This window comes from Salmo salar, chromosome ssa26, assembly GCF_905237065.1.
Source record: "Salmo salar chromosome ssa26, Ssal_v3.1, whole genome shotgun sequence".
Lineage (NCBI taxonomy): Eukaryota > Metazoa > Chordata > Actinopteri > Salmoniformes > Salmonidae > Salmo > Salmo salar.
This window is the reverse complement of record NC_059467.1, coordinates 19,267,258-19,289,763: the sequence shown is the minus strand read 5'-3', so window position 1 is coordinate 19,289,763 and position 22,506 is coordinate 19,267,258. Positions and strand designations below refer to the sequence as shown.

The following is a 22,506-nucleotide window of genomic DNA, read 5'->3' as shown; positions in this document are numbered from 1 at the left end:
CCACAAAATACACCTGAATGGATTTCTACAAATATTTAAATGCCATGGGAGTCCTATTGATCAAACAACCATGAAAAAGGTAGGCTCCCTCCCCCTAGTTATGCACATCAACAACAAGATCAAGAACTAATGCTAGCCAGAGCGAGATGAGCTAAACTCTAACGAGGGAACATTAGGTAAACCCTCAAACTTTTTCAGATAGTTAGCCATCAAAAATTGCACTGATAAACTATGGGGAATAGTAGCCTGCTCATCCTTCTGAAGCTTGCCTGGCAATGCCGAGAGATGAGTGTGGATTGGTCTGCAATGTAGCATGCTTCCGTTTATAACATGAGCTACTCAGTACGTCAATCCGTTTGTACTGTATGGCTTGGGATTATGGTTCACTGTTTAGCTAGCTAGCTACCTAAACAAGAGACTCCGCTTCAACAGATGATTACACGACCCATCAAGTTAGCCAGATGTGTCTGGGGATGATTACAACCATCTATTGTATTTCAATAGATGGTTATAGAATTGTTTTCCACTTGACCCATCAATTTAAACAAGTGTGTCTGGGTAAGCATTATCAAATAGTTATGTGGACATTTAATATTGCTACTGTGCAAATAACAATTTCACTGTGCCGTTTACACCTTCTGTATCCTGTGCCAAATACATGTTGCTATATAGTGTGTGTTTACCAAAGGCGGTTATGTGAAGAACAACATGACCTGCACCAAAGTCAGATTAGGATATATGCCTGGGTAAAGTGTATTTTTACTACTACTTCCACCACGTTTAGTCTTGAAATCTTTGGTTGTTTAGTACACTACTCTTACTTTGTTTAGCACATTAAGGAGTTTTTCCCCCACCTTTATTTATTATTTAACCAGGTAGGCACGTTGAGAACAAGTTCTACAAGTTCTCATTTACAATTGCGACCTGGCATGGGTGGGGACAGGCTTAAGAAGGATGTGAACTATGTTAACTATGTAGACAACGGGCTCTCCAGTAGGTGTACCAAAACATTCAATGTCCATTTTCTCAAAAGTGGTGATAGATGTTTGTTATCTTTCAAAGCAGAATTACTTCCATTGTTCCTCAACTGCAGTGTATGATACACCATTTTGTAGCTGATTACTAATTTCAATTTATGTTTTAGGAATAACAATGGAATTTAACATTAATTTCTAATTGTATTCTAATTAAAATCAGGTAAAAACTGCTGAATGTGTCCCAAAAAAATCTTTTTTATTTTGATATACCTGAAAAAAAATCAAGCATTTTCTTTGACTTTTGATAATTAAGTATATTTCAAACCAAATGCTTTTACTCGGGTAATATTTTACTCTGACTTTCACTTGAGTCATTTTCTATTACAGTAACTTTACTTTTACTGAAGTATGACAATGGGGTACTTTGTCAACTGAGTAGGCAGAACATTTTCACTTTCATTCTGAGCTGATCATACCACGTAGCCCAGAAGTATCTAGCTAAATTCACTATCTTTCAAGCCATCACATTACGGAAGTGAAATAGGATATTTAGCTTGGATGTATAAAGCGGACTACTTCAATGTTTCCCCAAATATATAGCATATCTGTATGACCTGAAAGGTTGGTGAAGTTGGCAAGCAACTCATTATGGTAAAGCCAAAAAGGCAAACACTTCAGCTAAAACGTGGTTTTGTCAATAAACCTACATGAAAATAAGGAACTTCAGGTCAGCAAATTACCTGCTTAATTTCTACGGTGCAATATGGATTTTGTAGTCATCACCATTCACAGAATAGGATGAAGAGCATGCATGTGCGATATGTCGCTTAATAAACAGAAAACACCATTGGAATTGGTATGCACATTCGCAAAGAAACACTCGTTTTACCATCGATCTTTATCCGATCTGATGCAACTGTGTGCAAAAATATCATCGAATAATAACACGGAAGTGAAACACACACCATCAACATCTTCATAGATTATTTCCAATAGAAGAGTGAATCGACATTGGCTTACTTTTTGCTGAGTTCATTTGCGTCCACCTCTGTAACGTCAGCCATCTTCCTCTTGCAGCAAGTGAGTGAGTGCTGCAAGCGAGATCAGCGCCTACACACACACACACAACTGTACGCAATGACATATCAACGCGTTCGAGGGCATCAGTCTGACGCAAGACGCTGCGTAAAAGTAGGACCGCACTCAGACCACCAGGGGATCATATGAGTTTATTTTGTGGTTTCAAATAACTCCACGGGTGGCCTTCATTTTTATCTTCGTTGAAGAACACAGGTCCTTTACTAATTATAAATGTCTAATGCGAATATTAAAATACATGTCAATATGTGATCATATTCATCTGGTTTCTGAGCATCCTTTCTTCCCTCACTCTCCTCCCTTCATAATTTTAGGACATGTTTTGGATGGACAACTAGGGTATGACCACGATGCATTTAATTGATGATTAGTTATGTTACTCTTCAAACGTAATTAGATTGATGTGCTTGTGACATTTCAAATCTTTCACTGTATGGGAAATTCATGTCTGTGTCTCCTGAACAAAAGAAAAGTTGATCAATGCAAAAATTGAACCAAAAATCAGAGTGGGTAAATAAATTAGACAAAGGAAAACGTATCATCTATCTTTATTAATATAGATACCAGCAGGTTCACATAAATATAACAACTACTAGGGATGCACAATATATCGGTAAGCATATCAGAATCGGCCGATATTAGCTAAAAATGCCAACATCAGCATCGGCCCGATGTGTAGTTTAACGCAGATGTGCAAAACCGATGTCAAAGCTGACGTGCATACCTATGTAACGTAGGTACATGACGCCACGAAAAATATAGCGCTACACGTGCAACACAGCATTCATAACCTAGCCCACAACGTCTGCTGTGTGGATCAACAAGTCGAGCAGTCATTTGGAAGAGTAAGAACATTTCAGTGAGACAACTCAAAGGCGAAATCCATTAACGTCAAGATAATGGATTCATTGCCCTTGACAAATCAACCATTCTCTGTCGTGGATGATGTTGGCTTTGGCCGACTGTTCGAGCACCGGTACACACTAAAAAAAGTAGGCGCTATTTTTCAGATGTCGCCCTACCGGAGTTACACAGTATTGTTGAAACTCGCATCCATGAGCTACTCGCTATGGGCGTCACTGCTATTAGCTTCACAACTGACATTTGGACCAGCGATGTCAGCCCCATGAGATAACATTAGATAAACCCTCTTAAACCTTTTCAGCTAGTTAGCCATCAAAAATTGCACTGATAAACGATGGGGAATAGTAGCCTGCTCATCCTTCTGAAGCTTGCCTGGCAATGCGTGCTTGTCCCCAACCCACGTTTTGACAACTGAATGGGAACTTTCCTGCATGCACATTTGATCAATGCCAAATACATTTGATTGACAACTAAAGGGTGCGTTGGTAAATTACCTTCAGCGTGTCAGTGCGCGCTGGGTCGTTCGGAAAGTCAGCGCATTGTCAGACACTACACTGGACGCTGTGGCTGAGGAGTGGGGTTGATCTGAGCATTCCTCACAATTGCAGTCAAGCACCAAGCTAACTGGCCACCTCACTCTGACCATTTTACCCGTCCTAGCAGAGCTGGTTAGGCTGTTTACATGTTATCTAGAGCGTTAGTGACTAACTGTGCTAGTGGCAACAATTCATCAGTTATTCTGCGCTCTGGCACATTCAGACGAGAGTGCTCGGAAATCGAAGTAGATAGCCAGAGATATGCTAACTGGATAATAGTCGTTCAAATTCAGAATAGTTAACTAGATAGCAAAGCGATTCACATTTATTGCTAGTTAACCAAATGACACCTGTATCTCTAGCCACTGAAAAAAGAGGGAAAAAGGTCAGTCACTCACTCACTTATCCAATGACATCCTCCTTAGCTAGCTAGCTAACGTTAGGCACCATGCTTTAACTTGCTAAATAAATAGCTACATAAATAGATATGCTAGCTTATTAGCCACGTTATGACTGACCTGTGATCATTGCCCTTGCTAGGTTTATTGTATTGCAATCCCCAGGATTAGTTACATTTCTTCATATCATATGAGTAGTTAAAGCGGTCAGTTCAACTTTAAAACAGCGCATACAACCCAATTATTTTTCCCTGTTCTATTGATGTTAATGTGATATCAATATGAGTGATTAACAAAATAGTGTTGCATTAACCTTCCCACTTTGGCAACCCACTTTAACCTCTCTAGGGTAGGTGGCACCAAATCGTCCCACCTACGTAACAGCCAGTGTAATCCCGTGGCGCGTTATTCAAAAACCTCAAAAATGCAAAAACTTCAATTTTTCAAAGATATGACTATTTTACACCATTTTAAAGACAAGACTCTTGTTAATCTAACCACACTGTCCGATTTCAAAAAGGCTTTACAACGAAAGCAAAACATTAGATTATGTCAGCAGAGTACCCAGCCAGAAATAATCAGACACCCATTTTTCAAGATAGCATATAATGTCACATAAACCCAAACCACAGCTAAATGTAGCACTAACCTTTGATGATCTTCATCAGATGACAACCCTAGGACATTACGTTATACAATACATGCATGTTTTGTTCAATCAAGTTCATATTTATATCAAAAACCAGCTTTTTACATTAGCATGTGACTAGCATGTGACTAGCATTCCCACCGAACACTACCGGTGAATTTACTAAATTACTCACGATAAACGTTCACAAAAAGCATAACAATTATTTTAAGAATTATAGATACAGAACTCCTCTATGCACTCGATATGTCCGATTTTAAAATAGCTTTTCGGTGAAAGCACATTTTGCAATATTCTCAGTAGATAGCCCGGCATCACAGGGCTAGCTATTTAGACACCCAGCAAGTTTAGCACTCAGCAAAGTCACATTTACTATTAGAAAAATGTTATTACCTTTGCTGTCTTCGTCAGAATGCACTCCCAGGACTTCTACTTCAATAACAAATGTTGGTTTGGTTCAAAATAATCCATAGTTATATCCAAACAGCGGCGTTTTGTTCGTGCGTTAAAGACACTATCCGAAAGGGTAAATAAGGGTGACGAGCATGGCGCAATTCGTGACAAAAAAATTTCTAAATATTCCATTACCGTACTTCGAAGCATGTCAACCGCTGTTTAAAATCAATTTTTATGCCATTTTTCTCATAAAAAAGCGATAATATTCCGACCGGGAATCTGCGTTTAGGTAAACAGACGAAAGAAAATAAAGCATTCGGTCGACTCGGGCACGGGCCTAAGCCCATAGTACTCTGATCGGCCACTTGCCAAAAGCGGTAATGTGTTTCAGCCAGAGGCTGCCTCGATATCGTTCAGCTTTTTCCCGGGCTCTGAGAGCCTATGGGAGCCGTAGGAAGTGTCACGTTATTGCAAAGATCCTCAGTCTTCAATAAAAAGAGCCAAAACAGGCCACTTCCTGCATGGAATCTTCTCAGGTTTTGGCCTGCCATATGAGTTCTGTTATACTCACAGACACCATTCAAACAGTTTTAGAAACTTTAGGGTGTTTTCTATCCAAAGCCAATAATTATATGCATATTCTAGTTACTGGGCAGGAGTAGTAACCAGATTAACCTGTTGGGTCTAGGGGGCAGCATTTGCACGTCTGGATAAAAAAAATGTACCCGATTTAATCTGGTTACTAATCCTACCCAGTAACTAGAATATGCATATACTTATTATATATGGATAGAAAACACTCTAAAGTTTCCAAAACTGTTTGAATGGTGTCTGTGAGTATAACAGAACTCATTTGGCAGGCAAAACCCTGAGACATTTTCTGACAGGAAGTGGATACCTGATGTGTTGTATTGACTTTAAACCTATCCCATTGAAAAACACAGGGGTTTAGGAATATTTTGGCACTTCCTATTGCTTCCACTAGATGTCACCAGCCTTTACAAAGTGTTTTGAGTCTTCTGGAGGGAGATCTGACCGAACAAGAGCCATGGAACGGTGATGTCCCATTAGACACCTGGCGCGCTACTTCATGTTGGGTACCCTCGTTCCAATACGTTATAAAAGGCTATGCATTCGTCCACCTTGAATATTATTCATGTTCTGGTTAAAAAAGGCCCTAATGATTTATGCTATACAACGTTTGACATGTTTGAACGAACGGAAATATATTTTTTCCCCTCGTTCATGACGAGAAGTCCGGCTGGCTTACATCATGTGCTAACGAGACGGAGATTTTTGGACATAAATGATGAGCTTTTTTGAACAAAACTACATTCGTTATGGACCTGTGATACCTGGAAGTGACATCTGATGAAGAGAATCAAAGGTAATGGATTATTTACATAGTATTTTCGATTTTAGATCTCCCCAACATGACGTCTAGTCTGTATCGCAACGCGTATTTTTCTGGGCACAGTGCTCAGATTATTGCAAAGTGTGATTTCCCAGTAAGGTTATTTTTAAATCTGGCAAGTTGATTGCGTTCAAAAGATGTAAATCTATAATTCTTTAAATGACAATATAATATTTTACCAATGTTTTCTAATTTTAATTATTTAATTTGTGACGCTGACTTGACTGCCGGTTATTGGAGGGAAACGATTTCCTCAACATCAATGCCATAGTAAAACGCTGTTTTTGTATATAAATATGAACTTGATAGAACTAAAAATGCATGCATTGTCTAACATAATGTCCTAGGAGTGTCATCTGATGGAGATTGTAAAAGGTTAGTGTATCATTTTAGCTGGTTTTATGGTTTTGGTGACCCCGTCTTTGACTTGACAAAACATTACACACAACTCTTGTAAATGTACTGTCCTAACATACTCTAAATTTATGCTTTCGCCGTAAAACCTTTTTGAAATCGTAAAACGTGGTTAGATTAAGGAGATGTTTATCTTTCAAATGGTGTAACATAGTTGTATTTTTGAAAAATTTGAATTTTGACATTTATTTGGATTCAAATTTGCCGCTCTTGAAATGCACCTGCTGTTGATGGAGTGCACCACAGGTGGCACGCTAGCGTCCCACCTAGCCCCAAGAGGTTAAATGGGGTACGTTTTTTATCCAGCCGTGAAAATACTGCCCCCTAGCCCTAACAGGTTAAACAAAATGCAACAATCCAAAATGTAGCTGGCTATTTTTTACAAGTTGTCCTCTAACCAGTGATATGCACATTATTCCCAGATTCCATGCGCCTTTTCAGTAGGGTTCCTTTGAACAGGATTTGCAACCTGACCCCCCCCCACACACCTTGTTCTATTGATTACAATGTGATATCGATATGAGTGATTGACAAATACGTGTTGCATTTCCCTTTGGTTTGGCGACCCCCAAATCAAAACATGATCCGTTTCAGGAAGCTAGGTGAATGTCGCACGTCGCTAATACACAGGAGAATTAAATGTAAAACATTTTTGGGGATAAAAATAGAATGTTAACTTTCACGTGCCTTAATAACAAACTTGTATGCCATCTGTAAATATGAATCAAATTGTTAAATTACAAGCCTAGTTGGTATACAGAAAGTCAGGAACCTTCCCGCTGGTCATGATTGGCTGAAATAATGGATGGGATGGACATGCCGAGAGATGAGTGTGGATTGGTCTGCAATGTAGCATGCTTCCGTTTATAACATGAGCTACTCAGTACGTCAATCCGTTTGTACTGTATGGTTTGGGATTATGGTTCACTGTTTAGCTAGCTAGCTACCTAAACAAGAGACTCCGCTTCAACAGATGATTACACGACCCATCAAGTTAGCCAGATGTGTCTGGGGATGATTACAACCATCTATTGTATTTCATGAACATGTGTACATGTCTAGACAATAGTGACACATCCACTTAGGTAGATGTGGCTGGGGGGTGGTTATAGAATTTTTTTCCACTTGACCCATCAATTTAAACAAGTGTGTCTGGGTAAGCATTATCAAATAGTTATGTGGACATTTAATATTGCTACTATGCAAATAATTTCACTGTGCCGTTTACACCTTCTGTATCCTGTGCCAAATACATGTTGCTATATAGTGTGTGTTTACCAAAGGCGGTTATGTGAAGAACAACATGACCTGCACCAAAGTCAGATTAGGATATATGCCTGGGTAAAGTGTATTTTTACTACTACTTCCACCACGTTTAGTCTTGAAATCTTTGGTTGTTTAGTACACTACTCTTACTTTGTTTAGCACATTAAGGAGTTTTTCCCCCACCTTTATTTATTATTTAACCAGGTAGGCACGTTGAGAACAAGTTCTACAAGTTCTCATTTACAATTGCGACCTGGCATGGGTGGGGACAGGCTTAAGAAGGATGTGAACTATGTTAACTATGTAGACAACGGGCTCTCCAGTAGGTGTACCAAAACATTCAATGTCCATTTTCTCAAAAGTGGTGATAGATGTTTGTTATCTTTCAAAGCAGAATTACTTCCATTGTTCCTCAACTGCAGTGTATGATACACCATTTTGTAGCTGATTACTAATTTCAATTTATGTTTTAGGAATAACAATGGAATTTAACATTAATTTCTAATTGTATTCTAATTAAAATCAGGTAAAAACTGCTGAATGTGTCCCAAAAAAATCTTTTTATTTTGATATACCTGAAAAAAAATCAAGCATTTTCTTTGACTTTTGATAATTAAGTATATTTCAAACCAAATGCTTTTACTCGGGTAATATTTTACTCTGACTTTCACTTGAGTCATTTTCTATTACAGTAACTTTACTTTTACTGAAGTATGACAATGGGGTACTTTGTCAACTGAGTAGGCAGAACATTTTCACTTTCATTCTGAGCTGATCATACCACGTAGCCCAGAAGTATCTAGCTAAATTCACTATCTTTCAAGCCATCACATTACGGAAGTGAAATAGGATATTTAGCTTGGATGTATAAAGCGGACTACTTCAATGTTTCCCCAAATATATAGCATATCTGTATGACCTGAAAGGTTGGTGAAGTTGGCAAGCAACTCATTATGGTAAAGCCAAAAAGGCAAACACTTCAGCTAAAACGTGGTTTTGTCAATAAACCTACATGAAAATAAGGAACTTCAGGTCAGCAAATTACCTGCTTAATTTCTACGGTGCAATATGGATTTTGTAGTCATCACCATTCACAGAATAGGATGAAGAGCATGCATGTGCGATATGTCGCTTAATAAACAGAAAACACCATTGGAATTGGTATGCACATTCGCAAAGAAACACTCGTTTTACCATCGATCTTTATCCGATCTGATGCAACTGTGTGCAAAAATATCATCGAATAATAACACGGAAGTGAAACACACACCATCAACATCTTCATAGATTATTTCCAATAGAAGAGTGAATCGACATTGGCTTACTTTTTGCTGAGTTCATTTGCGTCCACCTCTGTAACGTCAGCCATCTTCCTCTTGCAGCAAGTGAGTGAGTGCTGCAAGCGAGATCAGCGCCTACACACACACACACACAACTGTACGCAATGACATATCAACGCGTTCGAGGGCATCAGTCTGACGCAAGACGCTGCGTAAAAGTAGGACCGCACTCAGACCACCAGGGGATCATATGAGTTTATTTTGTGGTTTCAAATAACTCCACGGGTGGCCTTCATTTTTATCTTCGTTGAAGAACACAGGTCCTTTACTAATTATAAATGTCTAATGCGAATATTAAAATACATGTCAATATGTGATCATATTCATCTGGTTTCTGAGCATCCTTTCTTCCCTCACTCTCCTCCCTTCATAATTTTAGGACATGTTTTGGATGGACAACTAGGGTATGACCACGATGCATTTAATTGATGATTAGTTATGTTACTCTTCAAACGTAATTAGATTGATGTGCTTGTGACATTTCAAATCTTTCACTGTATGGGAAATTCATGTCTGTGTCTCCTGAACAAAAGAAAAGTTGATCAATGCAAAAATTGAACCAAAAATCAGAGTGGGTAAATAAATTAGACAAAGGAAAACGTATCATCTATCTTTATTAATATAGATACCAGCAGGTTCACATAAATATAACAACTACTAGGGATGCACAATATATCGGTAAGCATATCAGAATCGGCCGATATTAGCTAAAAATGCCAACATCAGCATCGGCCCGATGTGTAGTTTAACGCAGATGTGCAAAACCGATGTCAAAGCTGACGTGCATACCTATGTAACGTAGGTACATGACGCCACGAAAAATATAGCGCTACACGTGCAACACAGCATTCATAACCTAGCCCACAACGTCTGCTGTGTGGATCAACAAGTCGAGCAGTCATTTGGAAGAGTAAGAACATTTCAGTGAGACAACTCAAAGGCGAAATCCATTAACGTCAAGATAATGGATTCATTGCCCTTGACAAATCAACCATTCTCTGTCGTGGATGATGTTGGCTTTGGCCGACTGTTCGAGCACCGGTACACACTAAAAAAAGTAGGCGCTATTTTTCAGATGTCGCCCTACCGGAGTTACACAGTATTGTTGAAACTCGCATCCATGAGCTACTCGCTATGGGCGTCACTGCTATTAGCTTCACAACTGACATTTGGACCAGCGATGTCAGCCCCATGAGATAACATTAGATAAACCCTCTTAAACCTTTTCAGCTAGTTAGCCATCAAAAATTGCACTGATAAACGATGGGGAATAGTAGCCTGCTCATCCTTCTGAAGCTTGCCTGGCAATGCGTGCTTGTCCCCAACCCACGTTTTGACAACTGAATGGGAACTTTCCTGCATGCACATTTGATCAATGCCAAATACATTTGATTGACAACTAAAGGGTGCGTTGGTAAATTACCTTCAGCGTGTCAGTGCGCGCTGGGTCGTTCGGAAAGTCAGCGCATTGTCAGACACTACACTGGACGCTGTGGCTGAGGAGTGGGGTTGATCTGAGCATTCCTCACAATTGCAGTCAAGCACCAAGCTAACTGGCCACCTCACTCTGACCATTTTACCCGTCCTAGCAGAGCTGGTTAGGCTGTTTACATGTTATCTAGAGCGTTAGTGACTAACTGTGCTAGTGGCAACAATTCATCAGTTATTCTGCGCTCTGGCACATTCAGACGAGAGTGCTCGGAAATCGAAGTAGATAGCCAGAGATATGCTAACTGGATAATAGTCGTTCAAATTCAGAATAGTTAACTAGATAGCAAAGCGATTCACATTTATTGCTAGTTAACCAAATGACACCTGTATCTCTAGCCACTGAAAAAAAGAGGGAAAAAGGTCAGTCACTCACTCACTTATCCAATGACATCCTCCTTAGCTAGCTAGCTAACGTTAGGCACCATGCTTTAACTTGCTAAATAAATAGCTACATAAATAGATATGCTAGCTTATTAGCCACGTTATGACTGACCTGTGATCATTGCCCTTGCTAGGTTTATTGTATTGCAATCCCCAGGATTAGTTACATTTCTTCATATCATATGAGTAGTTAAAGCGGTCAGTTCAACTTTAAAACAGCGCATACAACCCAATTATTTTTCCCTGTTCTATTGATGTTAATGTGATATCAATATGAGTGATTAACAAAATAGTGTTGCATTAACCTTCCCACTTTGGCAACCCACTTTAACCTCTCTAGGGTAGGTGGCACCAAATCGTCCCACCTACGTAACAGCCAGTGTAATCCCGTGGCGCGTTATTCAAAAACCTCAAAAATGCAAAAACTTCAATTTTTCAAAGATATGACTATTTTACACCATTTTAAAGACAAGACTCTTGTTAATCTAACCACACTGTCCGATTTCAAAAAGGCTTTACAACGAAAGCAAAACATTAGATTATGTCAGCAGAGTACCCAGCCAGAAATAATCAGACACCCATTTTTCAAGATAGCATATAATGTCACATAAACCCAAACCACAGCTAAATGTAGCACTAACCTTTGATGATCTTCATCAGATGACAACCCTAGGACATTACGTTATACAATACATGCATGTTTTGTTCAATCAAGTTCATATTTATATCAAAAACCAGCTTTTTACATTAGCATGTGACTAGCATGTGACTAGCATTCCCACCGAACACTACCGGTGAATTTACTAAATTACTCACGATAAACGTTCACAAAAAGCATAACAATTATTTTAAGAATTATAGATACAGAACTCCTCTATGCACTCGATATGTCCGATTTTAAAATAGCTTTTCGGTGAAAGCACATTTTGCAATATTCTCAGTAGATAGCCCGGCATCACAGGGCTAGCTATTTAGACACCCAGCAAGTTTAGCACTCAGCAAAGTCACATTTACTATAAGAAAAATGTTATTACCTTTGCTGTCTTCGTCAGAATGCACTCCCAGGACTTCTACTTCAATAACAAATGTTGGTTTGGTTCAAAATAATCCATAGTTATATCCAAACAGCGGCGTTTTGTTCGTGCGTTAAAGACACTATCCGAAAGGGTAAATAAGGGTGACGAGCATGGCGCAATTCGTGACAAAATTTTTTCTAAATATTCCATTACCGTACTTCGAAGCATGTCAACCGCTGTTTAAAATCAATTTTTATGCCATTTTTCTCATAAAAAAGCGATAATATTCCGACCGGGAATCTGCGTTTAGGTAAACAGACGAAAGAAAATAAAGCATTCGGTCGACTCGGGCACGGGCCTAAGCCCATAGTACTCTGATCGGCCACTTGCCAAAAGCGGTAATGTGTTTCAGCCAGAGGCTGCCTCGATATCGTTCAGCTTTTTCCCGGGCTCTGAGAGCCTATGGGAGCCGTAGGAAGTGTCACGTTATTGCAAAGATCCTCAGTCTTCAATAAAAAGAGCCAAAACAGGCCACTTCCTGCATGGAATCTTCTCAGGTTTTGGCCTGCCATATGAGTTCTGTTATACTCACAGACACCATTCAAACAGTTTTAGAAACTTTAGGGTGTTTTCTATCCAAAGCCAATAATTATATGCATATTCTAGTTACTGGGCAGGAGTAGTAACCAGATTAACCTGTTGGGTCTAGGGGGCAGCATTTGCACGTCTGGATAAAAAAAATGTACCCGATTTAATCTGGTTACTAATCCTACCCAGTAACTAGAATATGCATATACTTATTATATATGGATAGAAAACACTCTAAAGTTTCCAAAACTGTTTGAATGGTGTCTGTGAGTATAACAGAACTCATTTGGCAGGCAAAACCCTGAGACATTTTCTGACAGGAAGTGGATACCTGATGTGTTGTATTGACTTTAAACCTATCCCATTGAAAAACACAGGGGTTTAGGAATATTTTGGCACTTCCTATTGCTTCCACTAGATGTCACCAGCCTTTACAAAGTGTTTTGAGTCTTCTGGAGGGAGATCTGACCGAACAAGAGCCATGGAACGGTGATGTCCCATTAGACACCTGGCGCGCTACTTCATGTTGGGTACCCTCGTTCCAATACGTTATAAAAGGCTATGCATTCGTCCACCTTGAATATTATTCATGTTCTGGTTAAAAAAGGCCCTAATGATTTATGCTATACAACGTTTGACATGTTTGAACGAACGGAAATATATTTTTTCCCCTCGTTCATGACGAGAAGTCCGGCTGGCTTACATCATGTGCTAACGAGACGGAGATTTTTGGACATAAATGATGAGCTTTTTTGAACAAAACTACATTCGTTATGGACCTGTGATACCTGGAAGTGACATCTGATGAAGAGAATCAAAGGTAATGGATTATTTACATAGTATTTTCGATTTTAGATCTCCCCAACATGACGTCTAGTCTGTATCGCAACGCGTATTTTTCTGGGCACAGTGCTCAGATTATTGCAAAGTGTGATTTCCCAGTAAGGTTATTTTTAAATCTGGCAAGTTGATTGCGTTCAAAAGATGTAAATCTATAATTCTTTAAATGACAATATAATATTTTACCAATGTTTTCTAATTTTAATTATTTAATTTCTGACGCTGACTTGACTGCCGGTTATTGGAGGGAAACGATTTCCTCAACATCAATGCCATAGTAAAACGCTGTTTTTGTATATAAATATGAACTTGATAGAACTAAAAATGCATGCATTGTCTAACATAATGTCCTAGGAGTGTCATCTGATGGAGATTGTAAAAGGTTAGTGTATCATTTTAGCTGGTTTTATGGTTTTGGTGACCCCGTCTTTGACTTGACAAAACATTACACACAACTCTTGTAAATGTACTGTCCTAACATACTCTAAATTTATGCTTTCGCCGTAAAACCTTTTTGAAATCGTAAAACGTGGTTAGATTAAGGAGATGTTTATCTTTCAAATGGTGTAACATAGTTGTATTTTTGAAAAATTTGAATTTTGACATTTATTTGGATTCAAATTTGCCGCTCTTGAAATGCACCTGCTGTTGATGGAGTGCACCACAGGTGGCACGCTAGCGTCCCACCTAGCCCCAAGAGGTTAAATGGGGTACGTTTTTTATCCAGCCGTGAAAATACTGCCCCCTAGCCCTAACAGGTTAAACAAAATGCAACAATCCAAAATGTAGCTGGCTATTTTTTACAAGTTGTCCTCTAACCAGTGATATGCACATTATTCCCAGATTCCATGCGCCTTTTCAGTAGGGTTCCTTTGAACAGGATTTGCAACCTGACCCCCCCCACACACCTTGTTCTATTGATTACAATGTGATATCGATATGAGTGATTGACAAATACGTGTTGCATTTCCCTTTGGTTTGGCGACCCCCAAATCAAAACATGATCCGTTTCAGGAAGCTAGGTGAATGTCGCACGTCGCTAATACACAGGAGAATTAAATGTAAAACATTTTTGGGGATAAAAATAGAATGTTAACTTTCACGTGCCTTAATAACAAACTTGTATGCCATCTGTAAATATGAATCAAATTGTTAAATTACAAGCCTAGTTGGTATACAGAAAGTCAGGAACCTTCCCGCTGGTCATGATTGGCTGAAATAATGGATGGGATGGACATGCCGAGAGATGAGTGTGGATTGGTCTGCAATGTAGCATGCTTCCGTTTATAACATGAGCTACTCAGTACGTCAATCCGTTTGTACTGTATGGTTTGGGATTATGGTTCACTGTTTAGCTAGCTAGCTACCTAAACAAGAGACTCCGCTTCAACAGATGATTACACGACCCATCAAGTTAGCCAGATGTGTCTGGGGATGATTACAACCATCTATTGTATTTCATGAACATGTGTACATGTCTAGACAATAGTGACACATCCACTTAGGTAGATGTGGCTGGGGGGTGGTTATAGAATTTTTTTCCACTTGACCCATCAATTTAAACAAGTGTGTCTGGGTAAGCATTATCAAATAGTTATGTGGACATTTAATATTGCTACTATGCAAATAATTTCACTGTGCCGTTTACACCTTCTGTATCCTGTGCCAAATACATGTTGCTATATAGTGTGTGTTTACCAAAGGCGGTTATGTGAAGAACAATATGACCTGCACCAAAGTCAGATTAGGATATATGCCTGGGTAAAGTGTATTTTTACTACTACTTCCACCACGTTTAGTCTTGAAATCTTTGGTTGTTTAGTACACTACTCTTACTTTGTTTAGCACATTAAGGAGTTTTTCCCCCACCTTTATTTATTATTTAACCAGGTAGGCACGTTGAGAACAAGTTCTACAAGTTCTCATTTACAATTGCGACCTGGCATGGGTGGGGACAGGCTTAAGAAGGATGTGAACTATGTTAACTATGTAGACAACGAGCTCTCCAGTAGGTGTACCAAAACATTCAATGTCCATTTTCTCAAAAGTGGTGATAGAAGTTGGTTCTTTCAAAGCAGAATTACTTTCATTGTTCCTCAACTGCAGTGCATGATACACCATTTTGTAACTGATTACTAATTTCAATTTATGTGTCCTTTAGACAAAGGAAAACGTATCATCTATCTTTATTAATATAGATACCAGCAGGTTTACATAAATATAACTACTAGGGATGCACAATATATCGGTAAGCATATCGGAATCGGCCGATATTAGCTAAAAATGCCAACATCAGCATCGGCCCGATGTCAACTGTGGGACCTTATTCAGTCAGGTCCATAAGTATTTGGACAGTGACACAGTTCCTGCTTGTTCTTGGGGCTATTTGCCTTCAGTTTTGCCTTCAGCAAGTGAAATGCATGCTCAATTGGATTCATGTCAGGTGATTGACTTTGCCATTGCAGAACATTCCACTTCTTTACCTTAAAAAAAAAAAATTGGGTTGCTTCCACAGTATGCTTTGGGTCATTGTCCATCTGCACTGTGAAGCACCGTCCAACGAGTTCTGAAGCATTTGGCTGAATCTGAGCAGATAATATAGCCCTAAACACTTCAGAATTAATCCTGCTGCTTTTGTCAGCAGTAAATACAAGGGAACCAGTTCCATTGGCAGCCATACATGCCCACGCCATAACACTACCTCCACCATGCTTCACAGATCAGGTGGTATGCTTCGAATCATGAGCAGTTTCTTCCCTTATCATTCTGAAAGTTATCTTTGTCTCATCTTCACATAGGATGTTGTTCCAGAACTGTACAGGCTTTTTTAGCAAACTAATCTGGTCTTCCTGTTTTTGGAGGCTTACCAATGGTTTACATCTTGTGGTACACCCTCTGTATTTACTCTGGTGAAGTCTTCTCTTGATTGTTGACTTTGACACAGATGCACCTACCTCCTAGAGGCTGTTCTTGATCTGGCCAACTGTTGTGAAGGGGTTTTTCTTCACTAGGGAAATAATTATTGTCATCCACCACAGTTGTTTTCAGTGGTCTTCCAAGCCTTTTAGTGTTCCTGAGCTCACCAGTGGTTCTTTCTTTTTAAGAATGTACCAAATAGTTGATTTGGTCACACATAATGTTTTTGCTATCTCTCTGATGTGTTTGTTTAGATTTTCAGTCTAATGATGGCTTGCTTCACTGGCAGTGACAGCTCTTGGACTTCATAGTGAGGATTAACAGCAACAGATTCCAAATGCAAATGTCACACTTGAAATCAACTCTAGACCTTTTATCTGCTTATTTGTAAATTAACTAATTACGGAATAACACACACCTAGACATGGAACAGCTGAGAAGCCAATTGTCCAATTACTTTTGTCTCTTAAAAAAATAGGGGGGGCGCACATATAAAAAGTGCTGTAATTCCTACACCGGTCACCTGTTTTGGATGTAAATACCCTCAAAATGAACATCTAAACTTTCAGCTCATTATTTAATTTCAACTCCAATATGCTGTGGTAGACAGCTAAAATAATAATAACTTGGTCAATGTCCAAGAAACATCTCAAGGATGATCAATGGAAACAGGATTCACCTGAGCTCAATTTTGAGTCTCATAGAAAAAGGGTCTGAATACTTATGTAAATAAGGTTTTTTATTTTTAATACATTCTCTATAATTTCAAAAAATCTGTTTTCACTTTGTCATTATGTGTGTAGATTGACGAGGAAAAATCTATCTTAGAATAAGGCTGTAACATAACAAAAAAGTGAAGGGGTCTGAATACACTGTATACCAGTGTGCACGGTTGTCCGTTTGATGTAATTAAATAGTATATTATTTGTATCGTTCTATGGCAAATGTACATAATGTGTTTTGTAGTGATGTCTCCATGGCAGATGTTTGTATTGGCTTGTGTCTGGCATGCACGAACTAGACTTATTTATAGATCTGAGAGGAGAATACTGCCATGTTATAGAAAGGCATCATCCATTTATTATTTAATCAATCGGCTAATGTTGCCATTGTGCTACATGCATGAGTGAGAAAAAGTTGTGATGGACTACTTTCTGCACACGGTCAGTGTGAACCGGAGTGACTATCAGTACTGCCACATGCAATCGTGTTCCCTGCACTCAGCCCCTCCCGAGCTTCATTATGGCACCCCTCATGTCTCTTTTGTAACTAATGTTCCGATACTTCTGAGTATAACCATGTTCAAAGTTTCACCCAGAATCCAACAGTGGCTAGCTATGACAATCTGTTTGTACTGTATGGGTTGGGATTATGGTTTATTGTTTAGCTAGCTAGTTGGTGAAGCATGATTCATCACTCCAGAGAAGGCGTTTCCACTTGCTCTAGAGTCCAATGGCTATCTTAGGTTTGTGTGCGGCTGCTCGGCCATGGAAACCCGTTTCATGAAGTTCCCGACTAATAGTTATTGTGCTGACATTGCTTCCAGAGGCAGTTTGAAACTCAGTAGTGAGTGTTGCAACCGAGGACAGACAACATTTACGCGCTACGCGCTTCAGCACTCGGTGGTCCCATTCTGTGAGCTTGTGGCCTACCACTTGGCAGCTGAGACGTTACTCCTAGACGTTTCCACTAAACAGTAACAGCACTTACAGTTGATTGGGGCAGCTCTAGCAGGGCATAGATTTGACAAACTGACTTGTATGGTAGAAAGTTACGAGATTATGTTTTAATACTGTTTATGCATCGAATAGGGTTTTTCAGTACTCCCTCATCTGTGTCTGTGGGAACTAAGTTGGCCTCTGGGGTTTGAGCTAGCAACTGATTTAGGATGGTCTTGTCCTCTCTCAGAGCCTGGTATTTTGGTATTTGTGTACTCTGAGGTACCAGGGAGGAGATGGCTCTGGTATGGACAGCTGATAAGAGGAACCTTGTCTTAGGGGCCAAACTTTGACTTCTGTACAATTAGAACAGTTTTCACAGCAAATGATATCTGGCTGGGGGATACTCCTTCCTCAAATACAAAACCTCACCCTTTGACCCATTCCACACATGTTGTTTGTCATGTAGACTAAGAGGTTGTATCTTTGCCATCTTAACCCAACTCTGTTTCGGGGTTGTCAGCGATCACCAGATGATTGTTTGTCATTACTTCAGAGTCTCTCTCACTTGGTTAGAATTTCCACGACACCTGTTGGAAAGGTGGCATCCTATGACAGTGCCACATTGAAAGTCCCTGAGCTCTTCAATACGGGCCATTCTACTGCCAATGTTTGTCTACGGCGATTGCATGGCGGTGTGCTCAATTTTATACACCTGTCAGCAACGGGTGTAGCTGAAATAGCTGAATCAACTGATTTGAAGGGATGTCCATATACCTTTGTCCAATGTGTGTATTTCATGAACATGTGTACATGTCTAGACAATTGTGACTCATCCACTTAGCTATATGTGGCTGGGGGGTGGTTACAGCATTTCTGTCACATGAACCATCAATTTAGACAAGTGTGTCTGGGTAAGCATCATCTAATAATAAAATATTTATACAATATTTTCATCTGGACACGTTCTATTTTTGATATTGCAAAAGCAGACATGCAAGTAACCATTTCACTGTAGCTTTTACACCTTCTGTATCCTGTGCATGTGACAAACTTTGATTTGATATATAGTGTGTGTTCACCAGAGATGGTAATGTGAAGAACAACATGACCTGCACCAAAGTCAGATTAGGATTTAGGCCAAAGACTAGATAAAGTGTACTAATACTTTTTGCTTCTACTTTCACCACTTTAAGTCTTGAAAACCCTTGTTTGTTTAGCACATGGCCTCACATGTGAATCCTTAAAGAGATGGGTGGGGCTAAGGCTTAACCTCTTACATCTAGACGTTCCGCTAGCGGAACACCTGCTCCAATATCCAATGATAGGCGTGGCGCGAATTACAAATTCCTCAAAAATACAAAAACGTCAATTTTTCAAACATATGACTATTTCACAGCATTTTAAAGACAAGACTCTCCTTTATCTAACCACACTGTCCGATTTCAAAAAGGCTTTACAGCGAAAGCAAAACATTAGATTATGTCAGCAGAGTACCAAGCCAGAAATAATCAGACACCCATTTTTCAAGCTAGCATATAATGTTACAAAAACCCAGAAGACAGCTAAATGCAGCACTAACCTTTGATGATCTTCATCAGATGACACACCTAGGACATTATGTTATACAATACATGCATGTTTTGTTCAATCAAGTTCATATTTATATCAAAAAACAGCTTTTTACATTAGCATGTGACGTTCAGAACTAGCATACCCCCCGCAAACTTCCGGGGAATTTGCTAACAATTTACTAAATTACTTACGATAAACGTTCACAAAAAGAATAACAATTATTTTAAGAATTATAGATACAGAACTCCTCTATGCACTCGATATGTCCGATTTTAAAATAGCTTTTTGGTGAAAGCACATTTTGCAATTTTCTAAGTACATAGCCCAGCCATCATGGGCTAGCTATTTAGACACCCGGCAAGTTTAGCACTCACCAATATCAGATTTACTATTATAAAAGTTTGATTACCTTTTGTTGTCTTCGTCAGAATGCACTCCCAGGACTGCTACTTCAATAACAAATGTTGGTTTGGTCCAAAATAATCCATCGTTATATCCGAATAGCGGCGTTTTGTTCGTGCGTCCCAGACACTATCCGAAATGGTAAATCAAGGTCGCGCGCATGGCGCAATTCGTGACAAAAAAATTCTAAATATTCCATTACCGTACTTCGAAGCATGTCAACCGCTGTTTAAAATCAATTTTTATGCAATTTATCTCGTAAAAAAGCGATAATATTCCGACCGGGAATCTCCTTTTCGGCAAACAGAGGAAAAATCACAAAGACGGGGGCGGCCAGGGCACGCGCCTAAGCCCACAGTCCCTTGATCGGCCACTTGAGAAAGGCGATAATGTGTTTCAGCCTGGGGCTGGGATGACAACATTCAGGTTTTTCCCAGGCTCTGAGCGCCCATGGACGACGTAGGAAGTGTCACGTTAGAGCAGAGATCCTTTGTAAAAGATAGAGATGGCAAAGAAGTTCAAGAAATGGTCAGACAGGCCACTTCCTGTAAAGGAATCTCTCAGGTTTTGACCTGCCATTTGAGTTCTGTTATACTCACAGACACCATTCAAACAGTTTTAGAAACTTTGGAGTGTTTTCTATCCAAAGCCAATAATTATATGCATATTCTAGTTACTGGGCAGGAGTAGTAACCAGATTAAATGGGGTACGTTTTTTATCCAGCCGTGAAAATACTGCCCCCTAGCAATAACAGGTTAAGAGGGTGTGAATTCTTCTGAATGGGTATAGAGAAAGAAGAGCTCTCCAGTAGGTGTACCAAAACATTCAAGGGCCATTTTCTCAGAAGTGGGGTTACAAGGTGTAGTGTTTGATGTAGATATACCATTTTGTAGTCTGTGTTTTTATCCAATGTAAAAATAAAAAATAAACACTTTCCGGTGTGTCCTGTCTACTTAGTGTTTGAGGGTTTTTTTTTAAACAAAAATCATGCTCTCTGATTTGCCTAATATAAGTAATAAAAAATGTATTGTATTTTTTACTTCTGAGAATTAAGTAAGTATATATAAAACCAAATACTTACACTTTTACTCAAGGAATATATTTTACTCTGACTTTCACTTGAGTCATTTTCTATTCGGGTAACTTTACTTTTACTCAAGTATGACAATTGGGTTGTTCCACTGAGTAGGAAGAACATTTTCACTTTCATTCTGAGCTGATCAGTCAGACCACGTAGCCTAGAAGTATATAGCTAAATACACTAGCTAGCAAGCCATCCCATTACAGAAGTGAGATTATTGAATAAGGCAAAAAACTGACGAGTTCAATGTTTCTCCACATAAATGGCACATCAGTATGACCTTAAAGGTTGGTGAATTTGGCAACAACTCATTATGATAAAGCTAAAAACGCAAAAACCACGTTTTAGCTAACGAAGTGTTGTTAATCAACCTACATGAAAACAAGAAACTTCAAATCAGCAAATAACCTTGGGTAATTTGTAAGATGCAATAACGGTTTTGTAGTTATATCCACTCGCAGAATAGGATGAAGAGCATGCATACGTGTACATTAAGGGACTGCAAGCAGCACGTGCGATAAGCGGCTTGAACCTAATGGCCCATTAGAATTTGTATGTACATTCGCTATGGTACACTTATTTTTCCATCGTGCTTTATCCGATCTGATGCAACTGTGTGCAACAATATCCTACTGCTTTTATCGAATAATAACATGGAAGTGATCCACACACACACCATCAAAGTGTTGCACACGTCTTCATAAATGCTGTCCAATAAACGAGTGAATCGACAATGGCTTACTTTTTGCTGAGTTTCTCTGTATCCACCTCGGTAACGTCTGCCATCTTATTTTTCTCCTTCGCTAGACTTTATCGGGCGTTGGCATGCAAGTTATGGTGCATTACCGCCATCTACTGTACTGGACTGTGGGCCAGAGCAAGGGAGAAACTAAATTCTACCTGCCAGCCACGTTTCTCTTAAAAAAGATTGACATATATTTGAGACTATATCTAATGACGTTCTACTCAATATACTCTTTAAACTACTTTCCTGTATTCCCTTCTCCCTCATAGTAGATCTCAGCCTCCCTCTTTCCCTCTCATATTGCCCACACTGTATCAATACATGCTCCACTATCTCCATTTCAAAATCAAATAAAATAAAAATGTATTTGTCACATGAGCTGAATACAACAGGTAAAATGCTTACTTAGAAGCCCTTAGCCAACAATGCCGTTTTAATTAAAATAATGCAGTAAGAAAAA

General features: G+C 39.2%; 1 protein-coding gene across 2 annotated transcripts in view; it reads right to left on the bottom strand.

The window, feature by feature from the left end:
* Nucleotides 1-22,155, bottom strand: part of LOC106587184 (lysine--tRNA ligase) — a 41,018-nt gene extending 18,863 nt beyond the window's left edge. The window contains exon 1 of one of the 2 annotated variants that reach the window (XM_014175274.2): nt 22,044-22,155. In XM_014175274.2, coding sequence (XP_014030749.1) covers nt 22,044-22,087 — 44 coding nt within the window. In that variant the 5' untranslated portion in view covers nt 22,088-22,155. Of the gene's footprint in view, nt 1-1,997; nt 2,137-22,043 lie in introns of those variants that run through there. The other variant, XM_045709033.1, reaches the window with a different exon arrangement.
* Between the last annotated feature and the right edge of the window lie 351 nt (nt 22,156-22,506).